We start from the raw sequence: 26,896 nt of genomic DNA, 5'->3' as shown, positions 1-26,896 counted from the left end.
TGTCGGAGGAGGGCTGATGGGTGATTAATTGGAAAGGAAATTGCTCATCAGGCCCGTGTATTTATGTTGCCTCTGAGAGTCTAGAAGCACTATGTTCCTTTTCCCTAGAGACACAGTGGTCAGTGGTCACCATGGAGGCTGATCTCAGTGCGGTCGGCTGCCCAGATCCGTGGCTGTGCCTGAAAATACAAATTATGCATGTATTGGCTCTGACTGTGTCCCTTCCTTGAAACTCCTCAGTCCCTGGACTCAGCTTTATGCTTCGGAAACCATGCTGACCCTTCCAGCCTGGCTCTCCCACTTCTCTGCCCCTCTTCTCTTCCTCCCCCAGGATGCTCACTAGCTGGAAGCTGGGAGGATTGAAATGGAGCGGGGCTGAGGGCTCTCTGGAGACAGTGGTGAGACTTAGCAAAGCCTGCGGTCACCAGCTTTCTGTGTCTCTACAAATGCAAGGCCGGGCCCTGCAAGATGCTGCTTCTGCCTGTTCCAGCCTGGAGGAAGCAGCAGTTCCAGAGGCAGGCAGGGGCAGGGCGAACTGGTTGGCTGTAGGTCCTGTGGGGCTCTGGCACAGGATTGACCGGGCCTTCTACCCTCACTACGAGTGTCACTTCCTTCCTGAATAGGTGACAACTAGTCAGGGTGCTGGGGACAAAGAGAGGAAAAAAAGGGACATTTGCGGCTGGACCATATCGCAAAACTGGCTTTGCTGCTCCAGCCAGGGCTCATAAACCACCTTGTCAGGCCCAATCAATGTTCTGCTTCTGTGTGTTTCTAGTTTCCAAGCTTCAGCCTATTCTCCAGGCCAGGAACGAAAAAGGAGGTAGGAATTTTTCCTTGCAGGGTTCTGAGAGTGAGGATCATCTGCAGTGATCCATGTTGTTAAGTGCACCTGCCAGCACTGGAATGTTCTAGAATCTAGAATCAAGGAGGCTGTCAACAAGTGAGTTTTTGGAGAGCTTCTCCCATCAGCATCTTTGCTACCAGGGGCAGCCCTGGAAGTCTTGCCGCCTTGCCCATTTTATTGAGAGGACAGACACCCCTTCCTCCTCCTGCATTTACTCAGCCATTGTCCCCATGGTGCTTCATGTTGCAGTTCCTGAACCTTGGGTTAGATCTATGAGTAGCACCAGCCCTGCTGTCTGAACTGGACACAGTTATCTCTGTTCTTCCCCTCCTTGGGCTGAGGGCAGCATGTCTGGGGTCCTGGGCACATGTGGCTGCATCTCCCTCCATCTGTGTAAGGACCCCACAGTCTCTGCCTTTGAAAGATTGTCAAAGCCACTAAATGTGCCTGTCTTGGGTACGGGTACAGCTAAGCCAGTCCAAGTCTTAGTATGAGTCTCTGAGGAGCCCATTTGCTCTGCCAGAATCTTAGATGATTCCAAGAGACCTGTCACTCCTGAGTAGGCATCATCTTAAGTACTTTCTTCTTCTTCTTCTTCTTCTTCTTCTTCTTCTTCTTCTTCTTCTTCTTCTTCTTCTTCTTCTTCTTCTTCTTCTTCTTCTTCTTCTTCTTCTTCTTCTTCTTCTTCTTCTTCTTCTTCTTCTTCTTCTCCTTCTCCTTCTCCTTCTCCTTCTCCTTCTCCTTCTCCTTCTCCTTCTCCTTCTCCTTCTCCTCCTCCTCCTCCTCCTCCTCCTCCTTCTCCTTCCTCTTCCTCTTCCTCTTCCTCCTCCTCCTCCTCTTAAGTAATTTCTTCTTCTTCTTCTTCTTCTTCTTCTTCTTCTTCTTCTTCTTCTTCTTCTTCTTCTTCTTCTTCTTCCTCTTCCTCTTCCTCCTCCTCCTCCTCCTCCTCCTTCTTCTTCTGTCACACCCGGCAGCGCTCAGGGGTTACCCTTGGCTCTACACTCAGAAATTACCCCTGGCAGGCATGGGGGACCATATGGGATGCCGGGATTTGAACCACCATCCTTCTGCATGGAAGACAAACGCTTTACCTCCATGCTATCTCGCTGCCCCCCCCCTTCTTTTTTGTTTTTGGGTCACACCTGGCAGCGCTCAGGGGTTACTCCTGGCTCTATGCTCAGAAATCGCTCCTGGCAGGCTCGGGGGACCATACGGGATGCCGGGATTCAAACAACCATCCTTCTCCATGCAAGGCAAATGCCTTATCTCCTTGCTATCTCTCTGGCCCCTCAAGTACCTTCTTAACAAAGGAATCTTGGGGACTTCCCTTCCCATTTCTCTGTTCCAGAGGGGCCCTCTGAGTGGAGCTTCTTGCTCTTGGTCTGATGGTCACATTCCACTTTCCCTCCTGAGAAGGCCACAGCCCATGCCCCCTATGACTCCAAGAATCTTGCGGTACCCACAGAAGGCTGTAGGGTGCCCAGCCAGCTTCTAGGAGGAGGTGGTCAACTCACGTCAGGACACAGCCACGTTATGGGCTGTTTTCCCCCTGATGTCATCATCACTCTTTCCTCCAGCAGGAGATTCCTGAGGAAAGTGGAATCCCCAGGGACCCACAGGGCTGGACAAATGGGCTGGACAATGTACAGCTCTGTCTGGTGGAACCACTCAGCCATGTTTGCTGCCCCACAGGGCTGTTGTCTCTGCACTGGCTGAGTCAGTCATGAGCATCCCCAAGGCAGGGCTGTCTTCCAGTCTGCCATGAGCCCCAACCCCAGGGAGTTCCCTCTGTCTTTCCAGGCCAGATGGGTCCTGCATGTATAGCTCCAGGATCAGTTAGGAGCATGTCCTGCTGTCTCTTTCCTTCTTAGGCTCTGTGTTCCAAGAAATTGAGCAAGGCCGTGCTGTCTGTGCCATAAGTTTCACCCTTGCAGATCCGGGGGTTCTCCAGAAAGCACCAAATGGGGGTGCAGGGTCTCCACTGGCCAGTTCACCTGCCCATGTCACCCACACTCAGCCAGGGGCCTCAGCCAGGGGTGAGTCTCTCTCTCTGATGGGGATGGGCCTGCATTAGGGTCTTACATGGTTCCCTGAGGCTCTTGAGCCTGGGTCCACTTATGCATTTTCTTCCCAGCTGTTTCTGGGCAAGGTCCAGCTTCTTCCTCATGAGCTTTAGCCCTGCTTTGCCAGCCCCCTTTGAGCAGCTCTTCCAGTCCCCTTGGTGTCTTCCCTGTCAAGAAGCTGATAACGTCACAGCTCCAAGCTTCCCCATTGTACCTCCTGTACTTAGGGGCCTGTGTCTGAACACTGGCAGGGCTGGGACTGACTAGCTGGTTTGAGCTGAGCAATACAGTTGGATGTTTGCAGATACCAGTTTGGGGAGAGGCTCCCACACATTGGAAGGGCAGAAGTGAGATGAGCTCTGAACAATGTGGGAGCTGAGCTCAGAAGATGGAGGTGGCAGTGGTGTGGCTGAGGTGGCTTTTTTTGCTGAGGTCCTGGGCCCCGACAGCCCTTTCCCAGAGCCTTTCCAAAGCACTGCAGTGGGTGGCAGCACTTTCTAAAGTGCCTGAGTCTGGGTTGAAAAACAACTCAGAGTTATGTAGTGTTGGGCTGCCTAGGGGAGCCCCAGTTCAGTCCCTTGCCTCCCACTAGCCCCCCAGTACAGAAGTAACCTCTGAGCACCCAAACCTGGATGTGGCCCCAGACAAACAGATAAAATGGCATCAAGCCTCTTCCACAGATGGGAGAGACTCTGCAGTGCCACATGCAGGAGCTCAGTAGTAACTGGTACTGCGCCTGCATGCTTCGTTCTGCTACAGAAACACCTTCCAGGACACCTTCCCCCTTGTTTGATGAGACTGGTGAACCCTGAAACTTCCAGGATGCCTTCTTCCTAGTTTGAGAAGGACATTGATGAACCCTAGAACTTCCAAGACACCTTCTTCCCAGTTTGACAAGGATGCTAGTGAACCCTGGAACTTCCAGAATGCTTTCCCCAGTTTGATGAGGACATTGGTGAACATGCGCCTGGCAGCAGATGGATCCCCAGAGGCATATAAACAGTCTTCGTCTTCCATCTGCAGGGAGATCCTTGGTGGCTGTGCCCCTGGGGGAGGCTGAAACCCTCCCCCCCAGAACTTTCAAGCATCAAGATGAAAACTGCACAGGGAAGCCTCAGCCCCAGTGCACTTCCAGAGATTCAGGACATGCTCTAAAGCCAGGGTTTGTACCCCTGCTCTGGTGCTGGTCAGCCAGAACTCGTGTCCCCATCCAGGAGCTCATCTGTGAAAGAGGCAGGAGGCACCAGTGGAGAATGGTGGAAACTGCAAATGTCCCTGCACTCAGCCCAGGAACTTCAGCTTCATACCCCAGCCCTCAGACCTTCGGAGACTCATCTGCTTCCATTGTGTATTTGAGAGAGAAATCAACAGTGACTTTCATCTCTGTGCCCAAGCCTTCCTCAGTTCCTAGCACTCCCATTCCCACATAACCCCCATTCTATTTCCTCTGGAATTGAAGAAGGAGGATTGCCACTAACCCCCAATTTTCCTCTCCTGGACTACCCTTGCTGGCCTGACTCTGGGACCAGGGGGACTCCTGAGATCTGGGAGGGCTGAATGGTACTTGCCTGGCCTGTTTGCAGATGCTCCCGCAAAGGACAGAGGCCAGGGCTTCCTTGGGCAGTGACCTTGTTAGATGTGTTGTGGACTGGGAGAATCATATCTGGATTTCCAACCCTTCAGCAAGCCTGGAGGAGAGTAGGAAGCAGGATTATACTAGTTAAAGGACATTCCCGCCCCCTCTGGCTGGTGGATACATTTTCCCATTCTACACGCTGGTCATACCTGGAAGTGGCTGGATTCGTGACTCAGGGACGTGGTGGAGTATGTGGCTCAAGGATATGGCTGGGGACATAGCTCAGGGAAGTGGCTAGGGCCATGGTGGGGCTATAGATCTGGGCATCCTGGCTTCCAGCCCTGCAGCTGCAGAAATCCATATGAAATGAAAGGGTCAACCCCCATCTCCTGTCATCTCCATTGCACCTTCTCTCTTTCTGTAGCCAGTACACCTGCAGTGTGGAGGCCCCAGGTTAGAATTTCATTCTCCATTGCCCTAGTCTCCCCTTTATGCTCCTTATTTAATGCTCATCTCCCTGCTCTTGGCCCCAGAATTGAACTCAGACATTTCATGGCTGTGTTCCCAAAAGGACCCAAACCCAGTGACCCAAATCAGTGACAGTACCCGAGGGTCAGTCAGAAACCAAGACTCGCCCTGGGTTTCATCGAAGCTGCTTCCTCTGAACTCAACCTGCTAAAAAGTTGTCTCTGTCCTCTCTCCCCTCCTCTCTCCCCTCCTCTCCAATCCTCTCTCTCCTCCCTTCTCCTCTCCCATCCTCTCTTCCCCCTTCTCCCACTGCCCTGACTCGGTTCCTTCCAAGTGGTCCCCCAGCTTCTCCTTGAGTCCATGCATTGTACCATGGCACCCTGGATCCCCCACAAACTGTCACTGCTCCTCCAGTCTCTGAGTCAACCCCACTGTTTTCTCCTCTCCTGGACCTGCCTTGTTTTCTGTGGACTCCGGGTGAAAGTCTGACTTCCCTAAGACCCTTATGCTCCCTACACCACAACTCAGCCAGCAGTCAAGAGGGTGCTCTGGGGAGACGGTTCTTTACTGTTGTGATCTTTGAATTTGTGCAAATCTCTGAACTTCACACAGACTCTCCACCAGAGTGGCTGGCCTGACCCCATCACCACATCTCTGCTGAGTGAAGGAAAAAAATTCCCCCCAATAGTTTTCTAGATTTTCTGCAGTGAATCAACTTAAGGGGTGTTTTTCCAAGGAAGGGACAAATCCCTAGTTGGAACATACAGACAAACTGATGATTTCCCTCAGAAAAAGTCCACAGACGAGGCTGGAATTTCCTTCCAATAGTGACTTAGGGCGAGCCGTTTTATTCCATTGCCGCTTGAAGGCAGGTAGGATGGAACACTTTCACTCTGCTGTACCTGCCAGCCGCTGCCATGGAGACGAGCCCCGTCAGGAGGCACCTTCGCCTACGTGGCCCCTCGCACGTGTCAGCACCCAGAAACCACAGCTCTGAGGGGACTACTTGGCACTGAGAACAACAGCCTTCTGAGCTGCCACATGTAGGTGCCCCTCACCCCTAACCCCAGCGCTTCCCCTTGAGTGTGCTGCCTGCCCGATATGTTTAAGAGGGGTTAAAGGAACATATCTTTTGAGAAATAAAACCCAGAGTCAGATCTGAAGGGAAACCCCTAAAATAGGGAGCCCCACAGCCTTGTGAGGTGGAGGGATCCGAAAGCTGTAGCGGGCAGGGGAGAGGGGTCTGAATGCAGGGAAACCAGGCAGGCGCCAACATGAAAACATGTGTCTCTGCTTCTGCTCACCCCCATGCACTGTGGATGTAACTCGGCATTCACCCTGAGTGGCTCTTTCTGTGTCATCTGAAGAAGGTGGGTCCCTGAACAGGCTGCCAAACACTGGCAGCTGTGAAGAAAGTCTTAGAGAACACGTTCAGAAGATTCACCAGATTCACCACACACTGCTCTTAGCACCTTTGATGTGTCGAGGAAACTCGCTTCAGAGTGGCCTGCTGGGAGTGAGGCAGGATTCCAACTCTCACACCCCATTATCGCCTCATGCTCAGGTGCTCCCCGGCTGCTCAGAGTTAAAGCAGGAGGATTTCCGTTGCCTGTAGCTGGCCATGGTGCTGGAATCTGCTTGGCTGGGCCCCTGGGCAAACAGTTCAGCGCTACTCTCTCCCCTCCAGGCAGCCTGAGGAGGGCCCCGGGGGAGGGTGACAGTCTCCTGTACCAGGAACCTGCACCGATGTCACCTATTTCTAATATTAGCTGCGGCCTGCTGTTCATGTGGAACAGAGAGCTTTTCTTTTGAGGGAACCCAGAGTAGCCAGCCTGGGCGAGGCTCCACTCCTGGTGCTCTGTCACAGTGCATTCAGGGAACAAAATTGAATTCCAAACTGAATGGGACAGTGATTGGCTTGTTTGGTAAATGCGAGGTGTCCACAGGATTTCAGCCACCCCCCCCTTGCGTGCGTAGTAGAGTATGTATGCAGAGTAGAAATTATGCAAGTCCTGTAGGCTGGGTTTGGTCATGAGTGGGGATAAAGAAGGTTCCAGAGCATGTTTTGGCCCAGCGTAGCAGCTGACCTCGCTGTTATTTGGGGGAAGAGATCCCACAGGAAATTAACTTTTGGAGGCTGTTTTAGGATCCTGAGATCAAGTCTGTCATGTGCGGGGCATCTCTGATCCCTGGGATGGAAGTAGGTCAGAGCAGTAATGCAGTAGCTCCATCTGCTCAGCCACATTTGGGGAAGGGGTGCAGGGGACTTGAGGGGGGCTTCCCTAGGTAGACTGGGAGGAGATGAGCTTCCTGCTTTCTTTTGGCCAAGGACCAGGGGCCCGACACTGTAAGGAAGCTACACCTTACTCTGAGCTACCACACATAACTTTGGTGACCTCTCGAGGGATGGTATGTGAAGAGTGAACTCAGGGAACAAAGTGCTGGGCTCCGTGCAGACCTGTTCCCATGGGACAGACTTTCCTGCCAAGTGTTCTGTGCCCAGCAAGTTTTTTTGTTGTTGTTGTTTTGGGCCACACCTGGTGACGCTCAGGGGTTACTCCTGGCTATGTGCTCAAAAATCGCTCCTGGCTTGGGAGACCATATGGGACTCTGGGGGATCAAACTGTGGTCCATCTTAGGTTAGTGCATGCAAGTAAAACACCCTACAGCTTGCACCACCATTCTGGCCCCTGTCCCTAGAAGTTTTGACCTCTAAGTCTGGAGCAGCTGGCGCCTGAGGTCAGGTCACAGAGTTGAAGAAATGGCTGCATATAGCACCTGCAGCCTCACAGTTTGATTTTTTTTTTCCTGACTATCCAACTTCTTCCTCACACTTGATCTTCCAGCCTGCACAGTGGTGGGACAGTAGCTTTCCTGGCCACATCACGAGGCTGGCAGAGCTTGTGCCTACGGTCTCCTGCTGCCCCATGCATGACCCAGCTTGGCCTTGCTGAGTCTGTCAGAAGAGAAAATCTGTTCCTTTCCAGCACTGCAAGCAGGTTCCTGCTGTTCTCAGCATGGTGGGGAAATGTTCCACGGCAGGAAAGCACACCCTATCTCCCTGGCACCCACATTGTTACTCAAATCAGTGGAGACAGCCCTTCCCTCCCCCCCCCCCCCCGCTCCCCCAAGCCCAGGTGCTCCCAGGATTCATGGAAAGACGCCCCCGCTGTGCTTCTCTCTACATTCTATGGGCTGGGGTGGGGAGCACATGGGGAACTTGGGTGAGAAAGCCCTGCCCCATGCCAGGTGCATGGACTACCTCTTAGTCATTTCCTGCCCGTCTTTCCTAATTTTCTCTTATGCTTGGGCTTGAGGCGCCCAATCTTTTTTTTTTTGGGGGGGGGCTTGGGCCACATCCTGTGGCACTCGGGTTACTTTTGGCTCTGTGCTCAGAAATCACTCCTGGCAGGCTCAGGGAACCATATGGGATGCCAGGGATCTAACCTGTGTCTTTCCTGGGTCAGACACGTGCAAGGCTAACTTCCTACCGCTGTACTATTGCTCCAGGCCTAAGGTGCCCAATCTTTTATTCAAGTACGAGAAACTGCTGAAGGAACAGGTTCTTGTGCAGAGAATTTCGTGAGAGGGTTACAACTGCTGGTTACCTACCCAGACTCTCTGATGTGGGACTGTCCAGGTGTGGGGCTTCAGCCCTCTGTCAGACTTGAAGTAGCAAGCCAGGGGTCTCAAACAGGGGAGGCAGACTTGGAGCTGCACCTGGAAGGGCAACCTCGGGACAATGCTCTGGGATTCATAGTGGAGGCTGCTGGCACCTAGCGGGCAGGAGCAGTGAGCAGGGAAGAGACAGAAGCAAAAGCTTGAGCACCAGTTCAGAGGAAAACCAGGGACTTGCTGCTGGATGCCACCACTGTTTGGCCTGGGTTGTTACTGGAACATGTGCTGTGGAGGGCAGGGTGTATCCCCACCAGGGACGCAGCCCTCAGTGACCCACGCTTAGCCCTGCAAGCCCCAAATACCTTATCCTCATCCCCATGGGCAGCTGCTGGTGGGACTTGGCATGATTTTCAGGGACTGGTCAGCACCAGTGGAACAGGTTTTTTTTTGTCCTGGAAACACAGGGGTGGCCAAAGGTGATGACGGAAAAGAAATAAGCCCTAAGAACTCTCTGACCCGGGCACTGGTCAGCCTATCACAGGCCAACTTGGAACTAGCCATGGTGCAGTGTCTGCTTGGGACCACAAACCTGTCTTTGATAATGATGGTCTCACAGTCAGGCTATCGCTGTCAGTTACTCAGCCAACAACTACCTGTGACCTGTCTCGTGTGTGAGACACTGTGAGACTCTCCCTGTGTGTTAGACTCCTTGAGACTTTCCAGTTTGTCAGACTTTGAGAATGAGTTCCATGTATGAGTCTGTGAGATTATGTCCCCATGTATCTAACTGTGACACTGTGTCCTGTGTGTGACTGTGAGATTGTGTCTCCCTCATGTCACACTCTGTGAGATGGTGTCATGTGTGTGAAATTATCTCTATGTGAGAGACTGAACCCTTGTTCCCATGTGTCAGGCTGTGGTGAGTGCTTTACTCTATTGCATCTGAGCATAGAAGTCAGTTTTCAGGAGAGAGAACAGGAAGCACTTCGGGGTACATCAGTCTTGAGGACCATTTGGGGTTGCTGATTGAGCTGGTCCTGTGTAATCTTCTGGGATGGGTAGGGTAGCTTGGCCAGGCTAGGTCTGTGGCCTGGTGACAGCAGCAAACACTGACCTGTGTCACTCTGTTTTTGTTGCAGGAATCTCGGCAAATCGGGGCTCAGAGTTTCTTGCTTGGGTCTTGGTGAGTATTCATGCAGTGGGTGTGGGGACAGCAGGGTGTGGGGGCTGGTGTGGTGTGACACTGCATGATTATGGCCACTACGCTGGCCTTGGCTTCCTGGGAGTGCCCCCTAGTCCCTGGGAAGGGTACAGGATCCAGGTTCAGCCCTGACAGCTGTGGGGCCTTCACACTTAGACTCTCCCACCTAGAGTGTCTCCTCACTGCTTCCCTTTGCTGAAGGTTCTCTTGTCTGTAGGGAAAGGCTCCATTGCTGATCTTGATTCTTATGGGCACAGTGTGGAGAGGGACTAGTGATGGATCCTTTTCCATGCATGTCAGTCCATTGGAGACAGTAGTGTGTGTGGACTGGCACTGTGTCTGGGTCACTCACACTTCAGCTGTCAGACCAGAAGAGTCAGTTCTGATGCAGAGGGGTGTCAAATGGGGAATGAAATGAGGCAGGCATCCCAGACCCCAGCACATTCTGAGGGCTGTGATGGTATTGGGTAATCCCATCACCTAGGGCTTCTGGTGACAGGAATAGAGTGATAGTCATGAGGAATCTTGACGGACGCCCTTAGGCTCTGTGGAGCTCAGGAGCTCTGAGGGGACACAGTGGGGCTAGGGGTTAGGAGTGATATCAACACACCTCAATGTGGGGCACCTGCGGATAGCACCTAGTCAGTGTTTTCTGGAGGCTTGGGCCATAAGGGGCACTTGGAGGGCACCTCGGTTCTGTCCAGTCTGGGGTGGCTGACAGGTGTCCTGCAGCCTGTGGTTGGTTTTCTGGCAACCAACTACCTCCTGGGTGCTGTCTGTCCACTCACATCCATCTCAGATACTGCCTGTACACTCACATGCCAAGAGATGCAGCTGGACTCAGAAGTAGCATCTGATGGCTCTGATGGTGGGAGGAGATGGAAAGGGAGTGGGCAATTGCATGAGGCCTGTTAGGGCAGATGGGGGAGGCAGAGGACTCGAGGCCCAGTGTGTCCCCCAGTGGCTCAATAGAGCCTGTTTCAGCATGAACCTAGTGTCACTCATAGGGTTTGGAAATGGCAGCCGCAGCCTTGGGGATACAGGGACTCTGGGACGATCCACCTGCTGCAAGCAGGGGAGGATGACACCGCTGAGTTTGAGCCCCAACCTGAACCCATCTCTGCTCAGAGGGTTTCCCAGCCTCAAGTACTGAAACCAGACACCTGAGGAAGACCTGAATCACTGAAGCAGATTCAAAGAGGGCATAGAGCCCCAGGACTGAATTCACTTGGTCTCTGAGAATGTTCCAGAATTGCCTTGCAATCAAAGGAGAAGTGATGCAGCAGTGGAGGCTCATGTCAGACTTTGTGGATGGTCCATCCTGGAGGGGTCGTGGTAGAGGCTGGGTGTCACCAGCTGTTCTGGTGCTGACATCTGTAAAGAATCAATCTTGCATGGCACCAAGGAATCCCCACAGCACTCCAGCTCCCTGTGCACGGCCCTGAATCTGCCTAAGAACACTGAATGCCAAAATGCTCCTTCATCTCCCGGGTGCTCTGCATCCTGCAGATATTTGCAGTGTTGTTACTGAAGGGCCATCGTGCATTTCTCTTTCTGTCTCTTCAGCACCCAGTTCTTAGAATGATCACTTCCCTCTATCAATGTCATAGTGCTCCATTCCCTGCCTAATTTCACTCTATCTTTTCCTACTATGGACTGATCCTCATGGCCCTCATTTTTATTGTCTTTGGGAATTATTACCATACTATCTTTGTGTTTAATATCTTTGTATTTATTTATTTATTTATTTATTTTTGCTTTTTGGGCCACACCTGGCAGCACTCGGGTTACTCCTGGCTCTGCACTCAGAAATTGCTCCTGGCAGACTTGGGATCATATGGGATGCCGAGGATTGAACCTGGGTCTGTCCGGGTCAACAGCATACAAGGCAAATGCCCTACTGCTTTGCTTTGTCCTACTGATTTGCCCAATCTCTTTGTTTTTAATATCTCACAAATGAGTGTGATCATTCTATGTCTATCCCTTTCCCTCTTACTCAAAAAGTTATTCTTTTTTTTTTTTTTTTTGGTTTTTGGGCCACACCCAGCAGTGCTCAGGGGTTACTCCTGGCTGTCTGCTCAGAAATAGCTCCTGGCAGGCACAGGGGACCATATGGGACACCGGGATTCGAACCAACCACCTTAGGTCCTGGATCGGCTGCTTGCAAGGCAAACACCACTGTGCTATCTCTTTGGGCCCCTCAAAAAGTTATTCTTAAGGGTGAATAGGGCTATACCCAGCTGTACTCAGGGCTCACTCCTGACTTCGTGCTCAGGGATTACTCCTGATGGGGCTACTTACTCTGGTAAGTCATGTGCTGGGAAAGTGCCCTTTCTCTTGGACGGATGCTTGCGTCTAGTGATGATTCCTTTAAAAACACTTTTACTCTAGAAATATTTGGAGCACCTAGTTAACACTAGTTGTTGTTTCGGGGCTACCATCTTTACTCAGAGCTGACTCCTGGCTCTGTGCTCCGGGATCTCTTCTGATGGGGCAATGTGTACTAGGGATTAAAGCAGTTGGCCGCATGCAAACCAAATACCTTAACCCCTGTATTATCATTGCAGCCCAGGACATTATATGGGTTTAGAAGGTTGCAATTGTTGACACTAGGAGCCTATGAGGCAGAGGCTGGGTCAGCTATGTCAAATCCTCACTCTATTGAGAAAGCCCGGAAGTAGGGGAGCTGGTGCGCATGAGGATTGGGGACCCTTTTAGTCAGTGGATTATACTGTATCATCTGCTTATATCCCCTCATCTTTATTTCCCTACATTTCCAAAGCTGCTTAGTCAAGCGGTTAGAGAATCTTTTTTTCATCAGTGGTATTTAACGCAGTTGTGGCAGAGCTCAGCCCAGGAGGATTTCCAAGCGCTAGAGTCAAATAGTTTCCCTCCTTTTCCCTGGATGCTTTGGATTTAATCTTCTCTGCATTAAAGAAAGCTTCTTGGCTTCACCAGGAAATGCAAATGCATTTCCTCATTTCCCTGACCGCTGAGGAACACATGTACACATTCCTGCACAAAGAGAAATGTGGGGGTGGACTTGCTTTCCGGGGAGAACATGTGGAGAAGGTTTGCATTGGCTCTCAGATTTCTGTGTCCCTAGCTCATTGCATTGAGGGGGGGTGTCCAGAAATGAAGTGGAACATTTATGTGATGATGTCCTGGGAATAAAGTAGGACTTTCCTCCTGAAATTCTCTTTGTTTGTGGTAGGGGGTGTGGCTTTGGTTGACATACCTTCCTGTGTTCATGGCTTACTCCTGGCTCTGTGCCTACTCAGGGATCCCTGCTAGTGGGGATTGAACCAGGAACTGCTGTGTGAAAGGCAGGTGCCCCACTCACTGTACTACTACCCCCAAGTAGGACTTTCAATCCTAAGAAATGTGTAAAATTGTTGAAGAAGCATCCTGAGTACCCTGACCCATATCGGGTCAATTCTGACTTGGCTCTGAGGTTGATTTCTGAGCCTCTCTGAGCCTCTGTGTTCTCCAGACTTTCTTGGGCTGAGGCTCCCGTGGGCAGGTTGGCTCCTAGTGCCCAGAAATGATGCCAATGGGCCTGAATGATAGTACAGTGGGGAGGTCGCTTTCCCTACATGGGGCCTACCTGGGCTGGATCCCTGGTACTCCATGTTGTATATGAAAATATTTCCCTAAGATTATTCTTTGCCTGTTGTCCCACCTTGACCTTCCAGATGGGGCCGCTGTTGAAAATGGAATAAATAGTTTGGGAGTAAGGTGTTCAGGGTCTTTTGCCAGAGTTGGCTGGCTGGCTTAAGGTGTGTTTTGGAGCTAGCAGTAGGCTGACAAAGGACTCTCTTCACCCAAACTTTAATCCCTTAACCCTCCTGTCTGTATGGATTATTTGCTGTGGATAAATATTATCAAGATCTCCCCCCAAAAGGGGACAAGAGGATGGGAATCAATTTCTCATTCTGGGAGCTCTTTGCGCATACACAAACAACCAACAAAGAAGTAAACAGAACCCAACAATGGGGCAACACTCCATATGATCCCCAGCACCTCCAGGAGTGATCCCTGAGCACAGAGACAAGAATAAACCCTGAGCATCATTGGATGTGCTCCTTCCCCCTAATAAAACCCCACAAATTGAAACTACGCTGAAAAATAGCTCATATGTGTACACATGGGCATGACAGAACAATAGCAGCTTAAACCAGGTCATTCAGTGTTGCTCAGTGTTCCCAGACCTACCGGCATGTAGGTCACCTGGTTACCACTGTCACAGGCTCTGAGGAGTAGGCATTTGTGCCTAAATGCTTTTCCCAATTAAGTAATAGGGATCATTGTTTGGGTTTGAGGCCATACCTGGTGGTACTCAGGGGTAACTCCTGACTCTGACATTCAGGGATCACTCCTGGCATGACTCGGGGACTCTATGGGGTGCCGGGAATTAAACTCCGGTTGACTGCATGCAAGGCAAGAACCCTCCCCACTCTGGACCCAAAAAGAAGATTTTTTGTTTTGGTTTTTGGATCACTCAGGGGTTACTCTTGGCTCTACACCCAGCAGTCTCCCCTGGCAGGCTCTCGGGACCATATGGGATGCTGGGATTTGAACCACTGTCCTGCATGCAAAGCAAATGCCCTACCTCCATGCTATCTTTCGGGCCCCCCAAAAGATTTTTTTTTTTTGGTTTTTGGGCCACACCCGGTAACGCTCAGGGGTTACTCCTGGCTATGCACTCAGAAGTTGCTCCTGGCTTGGGGGACCATATGGGACACCGGGGGATCGAACCGCGGTCCGTCCAAGGCTAGCGCAGGCAAGGCAGGCACCTTACCTTTAGCGCCACCGCCCGGCCCCCAAAAGATTTTTTTTAAGTATTATTTATTGAGGTTGTGTGACTTACAGCACTTACATCACAGTTAGTTATAGTTTTCTGTGCTCATAATGCCAACACCACACCCATCATCTGTGTACCCACACCCTCCCTGAAGGGCCCTTTCACTCCCTGCCAAACCTTCTCCCCTAAACTCAGGTATGTGGTTCAGTTTTCCAGTTCTCTGGCCTTTGGTCTTTTGTTGCTCCCTGTGTATCTCTAAGTTCCTTCTGTGTCTGTCCCTGTCCTGAAGGCCTTCATTCGGCATGATCTCTTGTTCCATCTGTGTCACAGCAGGTCGCATGATCATGTCCTTTCCTCGAGCAGCAGTGTTCCACTGGACACGTATAACTTCCTGATCTTTTTTGTCTCTCATTGGACATTTGTTCCTGTATCTTGGCTATTGTGCTAAGTGTGGTGATGCATGTGGGTGTTCACAGAGCCTTTTAAATGAATGCTTCTGCTTATATTAAAAATAGGATATCCTGGGGCTGGAGAGATAGCATGGAGGTAAGGCGTTTGCCTTTCATGCAAGAGGTCATCGGTTCGAATCCCAGCGTCCCATATGGTCCCCCGTGCCTGCCAGGAGCAATTTCTGAGCATGGAGCCAGGAGTAACCCCTGAGCACTGCCAGGTGTGACCCAAAAACCACAAAAAAAAAAAAAAAAAAAATAGGATATCCTGGGGTTGGAGAGATAGCATGGAGGTAAGGTGTTTGCTTTTCATGCAGAAGGTCATCAGTTCGAATCTAGCTTCCCATATGGTCCCCCGTGCCTGTCAGGAGCAATTTCTGAGCATGGAGCCAGGAGTTTCCCCTGAGGATTGCCGGGTGTGACCCCAAAAACACACAAAAAATAAATAAAAAATAAAAATAGGATATCCATTTAAATTGTGTAGCTAAGAGAATTAAGACATGCCAGAAAGACTGATCAACCTAAGAGCATTTGGGCATTTAAAGCAAAACAGGAGCTAAATTGCCCCTTTGAGACACCGCAGCCAACCCAGGGAGTGCAGGTCCTTGGCCCCACAGTGGCTGGGCTCAATGTGGGGCTTGGGTCATGTTTGAGGGGATTGACAGGGCTGGGATGCTCTGGTACTCTTCTCACAGCTCCCCCTTGTGCTTTACTCAAGCACAGAACTGCTCCCCAAAAGCTCCATGCCCCTAGCCCCCACTACACTCCTACACACTCCTCTAAAGTTTATGAAAGAGATTGACAGAACAGAACAGTTCGGAGCAGCTCTGCCCTAATGACTGCAGCATCTTCAATGCAAACCCATCCTGAGCAGGCAGAGACAGCTGGAGGGCAGCATGGGCCCCAAAGATGGTTGCTCCATGACACCCACAGACCAGGGCTCAGAGGACCCCTCTGTAGTCCATGGTGGACAGTCACAATTCTTGCAGCATCACCTGGAAATCTGTGCATTTCACCAAACCTTCTGGAGAACCTCTCTGAAAAATCTCATGCCCTCAGCTGCTCCAGACCCTTTGTTTGGCTTCATGGTAGTTTCAGTCCTCTAAGACCTGCAGGCGTGATGCCATCCTGCTCTGCTGAGTGGTTCTGTACAACAGAGAGGCCCCCAGGGGTGGACTCTCTGGGCAAGAGAGGGTGCAAAGCAGGCTGTATGCTCAAGACCCTCAACTGCTGCTTGTGCCTGCATTGTCCAGACCTAAAGCCAAGAAGAGGAGCCAACAGCCATGACAGGACGATGGAGCCAAACCAGAACCACACAGCCATGCTGAATCACACAGTCATACTGAACCACAGAACCACACCAGAATCACACCAGAACCAAGCAACCATACCAGAACCACAGAATTATACAGCCACACCAGCTTTTTTCCATAGTTCTGTGGCTCCCCAGCAGCTAGCACAGGGCAGCAGATCAGATCAAGCTTCTGTTTCCATTTCTGGAAAGCGGCTGTGATGTAGGGCATTGGCTTCTATTTCTAGTCTCTATTCACCAAGTTGTTCCTTAACGAATGAATTTTCCAAAGGCTGTTTGGTCAGAGGAGTGGAGTCAGGGAGCCCTTGTGCACATGCCCTGGTGATGTCTGGAGGAAGCCCCTGAGGCACAGGAGTTTGAGGACCAGGAGGAGACCAGTCCTTGGCCAGCACCGCTCAGTGGGGCCAGTGCTTGTCCACACCCCCACCCTACACTGCAACCCTATATCACGCACAACAGAAAGATATCCAGGGTGGTAATTACTGAGTCCAGGTTTGTCCCGGTTAAGCATTTTAGCCCGAAGTGCTCCTTGGTGTGAGAGGACAGGAATGGTGGGCACCCCCTCTCTCACTCCCCCGGGGTTCCCAGGGATTTGGAGCAGAGTTACTCCCAGACAGGACTTTTCTTCCCTCCATCCCCCCTTTCTATCCTTTTCCCCTTTCAGCTTCTCAAAGCATTGCCAGTGACTCCAGTTGGCAGTGCTCAGTTGTTCCTAGTGAGAGAGGGTGGCTTCTGGGTCTCTTGTGTGTCTGGGTAGTTACAGTGGCAGAAACCTCGTATGCCTGGACCCCATCCCTGCTGCAGCATTCCAGAGGCACTGCCTGCCCATCAGGCCCTCACTTGCTTTTCAGGGATACCCTGGTCTCTCAGGGCCAGAGAATCTGTCATATGTGTGTTGGTGCAGCTGGTTTGATCCCAGTGCCATGCAGAGCTGTTTTCTATACAAACGCTCTTTGTGCCCATCTCGAAGAAGAATATAAAAATGCCCCATGCTGTGCTCTTTTTCTTTGTTTTATATTTGGGCCATATCAGACAGCGCTCAGGGGTCACTCCTGGTCTGCACTCAGGGATCCCTCCTGGTGGTGCTTGGTATGGAATGGAGGGAGGGAACCAGGCCAGCCTCCCTGCTGTGCTGTGTCTCCAGCGCCTGTCTTGCAGTTCTTGCTGTGCTGCATGTTTAGTAGCTGACTAGGCCAGTTCTTCTTTCCTGATTCCACAGTCGGAAAATGAGTTCGTGGAGTTGTCACCAGCCCTGACACATGCTGGAAAGGTAGGGGGGTGGGGACCTGGCTGCAGAGATATAGGTTGTGGCTGAGCCTTGTGTCAGGAGAAGCTGAAAGGTTGGGAGGAAAATGTTCCTGAATGTCATCTGCTCATTCCAGTCTTCCCGGCCAAAGAGTGGCCAGAAGGACTTGGGTCCTTATCATGAGGAAGGACTGGTTTGAGCTTGTGAACAGGGAAGAACCAGCCTAGTTTCCCATGACCTGAAAGTATCTCCCAGAGGGGTCCTCTCTGTGCCCTCCTCTCTCCCTTGGGGAAGCGTTGGCCTGGCAGGTCAGGGTTCAGCTGACGTCCTGTTTCTTCTCCTGCAGGGACATGGGTGACATTCGGAGGCCAGATCTCAGATGAGGTGAGCAGCATTCGAGGTCTGGATGGAGGGGGAGCTTTTCAGGGCCTGGCCCTTTCCAGAGGGCCTGTCACCTGGAAAATGGGGAGCTTCTGGCTTTTCACAGCTTATGCCCTCCTAGCAGGCTCTGAAAAGGGAAAAGATATCAGTGCCCCAAGAAACAAGACTGTGCCCATCCTTTTGTCTGTGCCCAGTCCATTCCATCCCATATCCCACCCCAAGGTCAAAGGGACTGTGTGAGAACATATTGGGGGCTCTGGGGTCTGACCTCACCTCCTGACCGTAGGCACCCCTGTGGCTAACAGTGGCTGGAGGAGGGGGAAGCATGGCTGGACCTACCTGCCTCCCTAATGGCCCCTCTGTGGCTCCATGGACACAGGGTTGGGGGAGCCAAGGCCCTTCAGCTCCAGGGAGGGGGTCACATTGTGGTGGGGAGATGTGGCTGAGAACATGTCTGCTGGCTGGGACTGCGGGGTGTCAGGATGGGGGTCAGGTTTGTGGAGGAGCAGCAACTGTGAGCTGCCACTAGGGTGAGGCCCAGCCTCGGGATGGAGGGACCTCTGAGGGCTTCCGGCCACAGAGAAGGGGGCTCAGCCCTCAGAGAAGGAGCAAGAATGTCTCTCCAGCCTTGGGTCTCCAGCCTGCTGCTCTGGCCCAGGATGACCCGGACTTGAACTTCAGTTCTTGCAACTTGTCAGAAAGGCCAAGTGGATACTGGAGGAGGCCATTATACTGTTGTGGGGCAACACCCAACAGTGCTCAAGGGCTCACTCCCATCTTTGTGCTCAAGGCTTTCTTCTTGCTTTTCGATGATGGCTTCCTCCCAGGGGACTCAGGGGACATATGGGTGCTAGAGATTGAACTGGGGTCAGTTGCATGCAAAGCAAGTGCCCTGCCTCTTTCCAGCCTGCGAGTTTTTGTATTTTCTTTTTACCCTGGGAGTATTAGGTGGCAGTGCCGAGAGCTGTGATGCTGCCGGCTGAGGGGGTCACACCTGCCAGTGCACTTGGCACTGCATCCCACCACCATAGCATTGATCTGGTTTCCTTGCAGGTGGCCGAGCGGCTGATGACCATCGCCTACGAGAGTGGGGTCAACCTCTTTGATACGGCAGAGGTGTACGCCGCAGGGAAGTGAGCATCCAGGCCCCGGGTATCTGGGCAGCGGGTGGCTGGCTGTGAGCAGAGCAGAGCAGAGCAGGGGCAGCCCGTGGGGCCCTGCGAGGGGTGTGGAAGATCTGGGCTGAGGGGCGAGCAAGAAGACCCTGCGGCCACTCCCTGGAATACCCCTAGAAGCAGCTCTGCTCCTCACCCAAGTGAACCCGGGTCCCTGGGAAGGGCAAGGCATTTGTGTCCTCTGCGAGGGCTGTCAGCCCCCAACTTTCTGACATGAAAGTTTTGGAGATGAAGTGGGGAGAAGCCTGAGGGGATATGGGGGTTGCTTGGCCGAGACCTTCTGCTCTGTCACAACCTCCGAGGGACTTGGGGAGGGGTTCTGGAACAGAATGGGGGGGTGGTCTCTGGATCTGGTCCAGAGTAGAAAGGAGGACTCATCCCTGCTCTTTGTCTCTCACATTGTGGAAGGGCTGACCCTACCCTTCAGCAGCCAGAAAGCAAGGTTGGGACTGGGGGTGGTGGGAAGTGTGTATGGTGGTGTGTGTATGTTTGGGGGGTACTTTGGGTGCTGTAAAATGCCCCCCACAACTTACAGCTGAACTTATCCTGGGCAGGCCACAGTGCCAACTGCTCAACCCCAGGGGTTCCCATTTCCCTGAGCTCAGAGTTCCCTGGGGCACAGGGAGGTGGTGATAACACGGACCTGTGACTCAGCCTTAAGCTATCCAGGAATCCCCTGATAACTGTTGGGACAGGAGGGACAGTCCTGCTGGCCAGTAGGTACCAGTTGGATGCCTACAACCCCACGCAGTCCTGCCTCAGGACCCTGTTTCCTACTGGGCAGTGTGGGGTCCACTTGGAACTGGCAGGGCTGCAGACAGACAGGAGAACTCTAGTGTCTGTGCTCGATGCTTCCTTAGAGTGGGGCAGAGGACTGTGCAGGGTATCTTAGCCTCTAAGCCTCTCTCTGTCCGTCCGTCCCCCCCCAGGGCCGAGGTGATCCTGGGAAGCATCATCAAGAAGAAAGGCTGGAGGTAATGTTCCCACACCCCTGGTTGGTTTGTTTTTTGAGACTCTGCAGCAGGAAAGGGAAATCAAGTCAGGTGTAATGGGAGCAGGAGGGAGAGAAAAGGGAAGGGGTTGAGGAGGAGGAAGAAGTAGAGGAGGAAAGAGGCTAGTGGTGGCTGAAGGTGGTTCTAAGGATGCTCAGAGGTTACAGTCACAAGGTACAGAACAGGAAACAAGTTACTGGCCTTGCCCACAGCCCACTCTGGTTTGATCCCTAGCTCTGCACAAAGTCTCCCGAGTACCACCAGGAGTAATCCCTGAGCACAGAGATAGGAGTCCTCCCTGAGCACCACTAGGTGTGCCCCCAAAATCAAAACCAACCACCAATAAGACAGACAGGAGTGCACGGCTCACTGATGTCCCAGCCGGGCTGAGCCAACCAAACACTCCCTGAGGCTTTGCCCTGAGCCCCAATTCCTGTATTTCCACGAAGCTGTTCATGTATGACAAGATAAGACAGGCTCAACATGGCCAACATGCCCTGGGGATTCCTGCATGAGCCTGACCTGGACAGACTCCCACACCGTGGGTGGGTGGTGCCCCAGTCCTATGTCCTGCTGTTCTTCCAAGTGGCTGGAGCTCAGGAGTTTTGGGTGAGGGGGCTGACTCAGATGGAGGCTCCTGATCTTCAAGCCCATGTCCCCCAGGCCAGGTGCCACTGACTCCCATGACCCACAGCCTTCCAGGCATGTGGCTGCTGCTGTGTCTACCCTGGTCCTTGTAGTCAAGTTGTCCAGTGGGGGTAGATCGTGGTGGACAGCAGTGGTGTTTCTTGAGACCCAACCCCACTCTTCCCTGTATGTTTCTGTCTGGGCCCATGGACTCAGGCAGCTGGGGAGGATGGTGGCCTGAGCCCTTGACACCCCCAGTGGCAGCCGAACCCCTGCTCCTCTCCCAGGCAGCAGCAGACCCAGAGTAAGCTTCCCACAGTGACCTTCTGTTTAATAAGCTTACAGGACCATTCCTGCCACTCCCCACTTCATCTTGGCCTGGGGCACTTCCTGCCTGGCACAAGTCCCTTGGAAGGCTCCCAACTTCACAAAGGGGCCTCCACCTCATGGCAATATGCCTCACCCCTCCACCCTCCTCTTTTATACCACACCCCTCCACGCCTCACTCCTCCATCCTCTCTCCACACCTCACCCCTCCGCCATTCACCCTCTAGTTTTATCCCTCCATGCCTCACTCTGTGCCTCAACCCCCACGCCTCACTCCTCCATGACTCAACCCCCACACTTCACCCCCCACTTCAACCCTCCACACACCACCTTCCGGCCTGTTTATTGCCCCTACTCCCCTCACTACTCCCTCTCATCTGATTTGACTTTGGGCTCCCACCCACCAACTGTTCTTGGTTTCTGCAAGTCTCCCAGCATTTAAAAGGTGAGGCAAGGGCTGGAGACATAGAACAGTAGCAAAGGCCCTTGCCTTGCACACAAATGACTCTGGTTCAATTCCCAGCACTGCATAGGGTCCCCTGATCTCCACCAGGAATGATTCCTGAACACAGAGCTAGGATAAGCCTTGAGAACAAAGACTCAAAACCAAAAATGGCCTCAAACCAAAAATCTGAAGCATGAGATGGCCTCTGGAGGTCTAAGACTATGAGGTCAGGATGCAGTAAACTGTCACGAATTTAAATTTTTTTCTCTGTGTTTCTTTTACATACAGGAGGTCCAGCCTGGTCATAACCACCAAACTGTACTGGGGTGGCAAGTAAGTCCTTTGATTTCTCATCTTTGACACAAAAGCCAACCAAAAGTTTGTGGGTTGTTTTTTTTTTTTTGTTTTTTTTTTTTTTTTTTTTTTTTTTGGTTTTTGGGTCACTCCTGCATAGCTCAGGGGTTACTCCTGGCTCTATGCTCAGCAATCTTTCCTGGCAGACACATGGGACCATATGGGATGCTGGGATTCTAACCAATGACCTTCTGCATGAAAGGCAAACGCCTTACCTTCATGCTATCTCTCTGGCCCCGAGTTTGTGGTTTTGACCTTTCAAATAGCCATTTTCCACTGACTATCCTAAAATGGATTGGCTCAGAGAAAATGTTTTTTCTCATCCTAGAGAAAGAGCAAACCTTTTTGGAGCTGATTTTAGCAGAATTGACCCCAAAGAGAAATTTGGTGCAGAAACGTGGTCACTTGTTTCTGAGTCACACGTACATGGAGCATTTCAAATACCAGACTTAGAACCGTTTCTGAAATAGAGTCCAAATTTGGGGGAGAAAGGAAATAAGCAGAAGAAAAGCTCCTCAAATCTGCCAAAAGGCAGAGAGAGATTTGCAGGGAATGCAAAGATAAAAATATCCCGCCTGGCCTCACGTGGCGGGCTCAGAGTGCTGATCTGAGCAGAGGCAGGAAGAGGGATTCGTGCTGCCCAGCTGAGGAGTGGCCTTCCCAGGGTGCGGGCAGGGCCCCTTCCAGCTTGCAAAGGCTGATTCGGGTCCTCGGCACGTGACCCTTCTGGGGTCTTCTCCCAAAATAGACCAAAGTGCATCAGGCCCAAGGAGAGGGCATGGTGGGGAAATCTTTGCCAGGGTGCGTGACATCTACCTGGGCTCCACATCCAGCACCATGAAACCAACTGCCACTGACTGGCCACCTGGTGCCAAGACAGTGAGGTCAAGAGCAGGTCGTTAGGAATCTTCCATGGGACATGTCAACACAGCCATGGCTAAAAGAAAACAGGATGTAATTGGTGAAACCAGTGGTGCTTCTTTGGGTTTTAGGTTCCCTGACACCCGCCCCCCACACTAGTGCCCAAGCTGAGGGACCCTGTGGAACTAATTCTGAGGATCTGCTACAGGGCTCCGCCATGCAAAGCACTGTCTCCGGCTGTTTTGTTGATTTTATTTTACTAATGCCTGTACCTGGCTTAGAACAAAATAAAAGACTAAAGTGAAAAGCCAAACTAACAGAAACCTAAAATGTGTGGGTGTTCTTGGGCACACATTGTATTGCTGATTTTTATTTTGTTTTTGAGCCAGAAAGCTGGAACTCAGACTTTCATGCCCATTGTTCTCTATTTAAAATAAAGCCGTGGGTACAGCATCCTGTGATGTGTGTCTGGCCATGGATGCTTCTAAAGAAGTGCTTGGGCCCCACCTGTTCTTCAGGTAGAAGCAGGAGCCAGGCCTTCTGCAAGGGCCATCTCCCCTCCCTAGCCTGGTGAATGCGGAGACACTAAGTGACGCTGAGAACCGGGTTCACTGCCTGAGTCCCCATCTCCTGCTCAGCTCATGTTGCAGATCTTAGTGGCTTGGGTGGGCGGCTGGCCCTGACCCAGATTTGTCTGCTGAGGGAGCCCCCAGCTGAGGAAGACTCAGGCATGCAGCCCATTTGGAAAGAAAGGCAGCTACTCTTTCTTTAGCAAGATCCTTTCAAGGCTTGTTTGAAATGTGTCTTGCTCTGAGATGTGGACAATGCCCATAGCAGGCCAGGATGCCCAACATTGTGGTTCTGTTCAGGAGATGTGGGCCGATCTCCACGTCCATGTGTTGCTGGCAGGAGTGGAGACCAGGCAGCTGTGCCAGAGTGAGGCCAGCCAAACCAGTGCGCTTGCCTGGGGCTTTGCAGAGAGAAGGGGCACCATGTGCCTGCCCCCGGGGGCGGAGTTTGTCAAGAACTGGCTCTAAAATTAGCATCATTTCAACTCAGTGATTCTTCTGTACTTTTGCAAGAGCGATGTAGGGGAGAACCTCATTGCCCCTCCCAGCCATCTCTCTCTCCCTCCCTCTCTCTCTCTTTCGGCAGGGCTGAGACAGAGCGAGGGCTGTCAAGAAAGCACATCATTGAAGGTGAGTCCCTCCTGGCTGGGAGAAGCCCCATACACAGGGTATGAGGGAAGCAGAGACCATGTAGGAGATGAAGGAATTTTCTAGAACTCTTCTCACCTCTAGAAATTTCTAGAATTCTTCCCATAGCTGAGAATCTAGAAAAGGTGCTCCCAAGTTGCTTTTAAAAAAGATTTAATTTGGTGGCCGAAGAGATAGCACAGTGGTAGGGCATTTGCCTTGCAAGCAGCCAATCCAGGATGGACGGTGGTTTGAATCCCAGCATCCCATATGGTCCCTCATGCCTGCCAGGAGAGATTTCTGAGCGCAGAGCCAGGAGTAACGCCTGAGCACCTCTGAGTGTGACCCAAAAACAAAAACCAAAAGATTTAATTTGTTGGAGGGGCTTTGGGACATACCCAGTGATCAATTGGTCCAGGGTTTGCTCCCAACCTGGGCTCGGGACATTTTGGTGCGGGGGAACCTGAGGCACCCGAGGCATGTATGTGCTGGTGGTACCATCATGCCTTCTCGGTTTCTCCAGCTTGTGACTTGGTGTGTGTAGTGAAGACTAATTTGCACATCACAGAATGATCAGAGTTAGACCCACTCTGAGTGTACAGTGGGTGGTTCCAAGGATAAGGCCAGAGGTAGGAAATTATCACTGTCATTTAAGATTTACCTTTGGGGGGCCGGGAAGGTGGCGCTAGAGGTAAGGTGTCTACCTTGCAAGCGCTAGCGTAGGACGGACCGCGGTTCAATCCCCCAGCGTCCCATATGGTCCCCCCAAGCCAGGGGCGATTTCTGAGCGCATAGCCAGGAGTAACCCCTGAGCTTCAAATGGGTGTGGCCCAAAAATCAAAAAAAAAAAAAAGATTTACCTTTGGGACACACCCAGCAGTGCTCAGGCTTCCTCCTGGCTCTGTGCTCAGGGATCTTCCTGGTGATGCTCAAGGGTTACTCCTGGCTCTGCACCTAGGGATCACCCCTGGATGCAGGGGATCAAACCCAGGATGGCTGCATATAAGGCAAGTGCCCTCTGTACTGTGCTCTCACTGGCTTCTCATTAAAATTGTTTCATCACCATAAGAAGAAATCTTGGGGCCATGACTCAGCCCTCCTTCCCTCCAGCGACCTTTCTGACAGCTCAAAGCAATCCTAAATCCTGCTGCTTACAGTCACATGGGGGGCTATGGGCCCTCCAAATGGGCTCCACACCTCTGTCCTGTGTCGAGCTCCTCTGGCTTCTCTTCTTTAGATGATGATGTGCTTCAGTGTTTGTCCAGGAACCTGTGGGAGAAGGTCGGGGTCCTTCCCTGTTACTATTAGGAAGACAGCTGCAGTGAGCTGGTGATATCAAACTTCCACGAGCCATGGTACTTCCACATCGCAGCAGGGGAAAAAAAAAACACCTGGAAAATAACCTGAGGTGTGGAATCTTGTGCTGTCACTTGCACAGGGCAGTGCAGAGCTCGGAACTGCAAATCCAGCAGCCTGAAGCCTCCAGCAGTTTCAACCATCAACTCAGTTGAGGGATGATGACAGATGTGGTGGTTATTTCTCTCTAGCATGTGTACATGGTGTGAATATTTCATACCAGCAAGAAGCAATGAGTGGCAGGGAGCTCTGTATCCCACAACATGGATCTCCTTTTGGAAGGATTTCCGAAAAGCCCTCAACTTTTGTAGCTTTCGATGCATGACTGATCGTGGAGCAGACTTTTCCCTCTTCAGAAAGAATTGGATTTCGTGGACTATGAGTGTCCCAGAATGGAGATTGACCTCTCAGTGCACAGCTTCTAATTGGGTGTGGTTAATGAGGTCCAGTCCAGGCTCTGTCCTTGTCTCCATGCAGTCCTACAGCCTGCTGTGTCCTCCCAACTAGCCCCTCAGTTCCAGGGCTTCACTGCATGCCTCTGCTCACTTACACTGAGGCTCAGAAACAGACACACTTCATAATGGCTACACTTTGCTTTTTGTCCGTTCAGATACCTTTTATGAGCACACTCACTCATACTCACTTTGTGCCTTTGCCTTTGCCTTCTAAAATTTTATAAACAAACATACAAATGTCTATCCTTATGCAAATGGCCCAGTGCTGGCTGGGGTTTCATAATCTCAGGAATAAAATTCAGTTTAATGTGAAATTATTTTCTAAAAGCAGGAAAACCCTTTATGTGCTTATCGATAAACTTGCTACCAGGTTCGATCTTTCTTATATAATTATATGCTGCTTTTTCTGGAATCCAGTGCTCCATTCTAAACAGCTCTTCCCTGCAGTTATTTATCTTGATTTTATTATCTAGGGACCCTGTGTACACCTTGATGTTTACTCTGTCAGATATTTTCTCTCAACTTCTCTTCTCCACGTTAATTTCTTTCCTCTGCAACCATAGTCTGAGAGGTAGTTTGGGGTTTGTAGACTTTCATCCCTACTTGGAAGTTGGAATCTTTCCTATACACCAACAGAGACAAGAGTTTTGAAATACAAAATAGCTATTTTGAAATAATTTAAATTTTAAAATATTTATTAGATAAATAATTTATCACTGGGGGATATTTCCTGAATCCAGAATTTTAAAGCCTGATCACGGAAGGTAAAAAAATAATTACGTACGTACACATTTACAGATGTAGAAGTTATATATATGTCTCCTTCCTTCCTTCCCCTTCCTTCCTACCTTCCTTCCTTCCTTCCTTCCTTCCTTCCTTCCTTCCTTCCTTCCCCTTCCTTCCTTCCTTCCTTCCTCCTTCCTTCCTTCCTTCCTTCCTTCCTTCCTTCCTTCCTTCCTTCCTTCCTTCCGTCACACCCGGCAGCGCTCAGGGGTTACTCCTGACTCTATGCTCAGAAATCGCTTCTGGCAGGCTCAGGGGGCCATATGGGATGCCGGGATTCAAACCACTGTCCTTCTGCATGCAAGGTAAACACCTTACCCCCATGCTATCTCTCCGCCCCCAGTTGTCTGTATCTTTCGACTG

General features: G+C 51.4%; 1 protein-coding gene across 1 annotated transcript in view; it reads left to right on the top strand.

Moving 5' to 3' along the window:
- The window catches only part of KCNAB1 (potassium voltage-gated channel subfamily A regulatory beta subunit 1), a 59,018-nt gene that overhangs the window by 17,706 nt on the left and 14,416 nt on the right, over positions 1 to 26,896 (top strand). Inside the window, exons 2-7 of the mRNA XM_049775233.1 lie at positions 9,709 to 9,752; positions 17,928 to 17,965; positions 19,016 to 19,095; positions 20,067 to 20,111; positions 21,817 to 21,861; positions 23,899 to 23,942. Of these exons, the coding sequence (XP_049631190.1) occupies positions 9,709 to 9,752; positions 17,928 to 17,965; positions 19,016 to 19,095; positions 20,067 to 20,111; positions 21,817 to 21,861; positions 23,899 to 23,942 (296 nt within the window). The remainder of the gene's footprint in view (positions 1 to 9,708; positions 9,753 to 17,927; positions 17,966 to 19,015; positions 19,096 to 20,066; positions 20,112 to 21,816; positions 21,862 to 23,898; positions 23,943 to 26,896) is intronic.

The sequence above is a fragment of the Suncus etruscus genome, chromosome 6, assembly GCF_024139225.1.
Source record: "Suncus etruscus isolate mSunEtr1 chromosome 6, mSunEtr1.pri.cur, whole genome shotgun sequence".
Taxonomy (NCBI): domain Eukaryota; kingdom Metazoa; phylum Chordata; class Mammalia; order Eulipotyphla; family Soricidae; genus Suncus; species Suncus etruscus.
The sequence above is the reverse complement of the archived record's forward strand: the minus strand, read 5'-3'. Positions and strand labels throughout refer to the sequence as shown.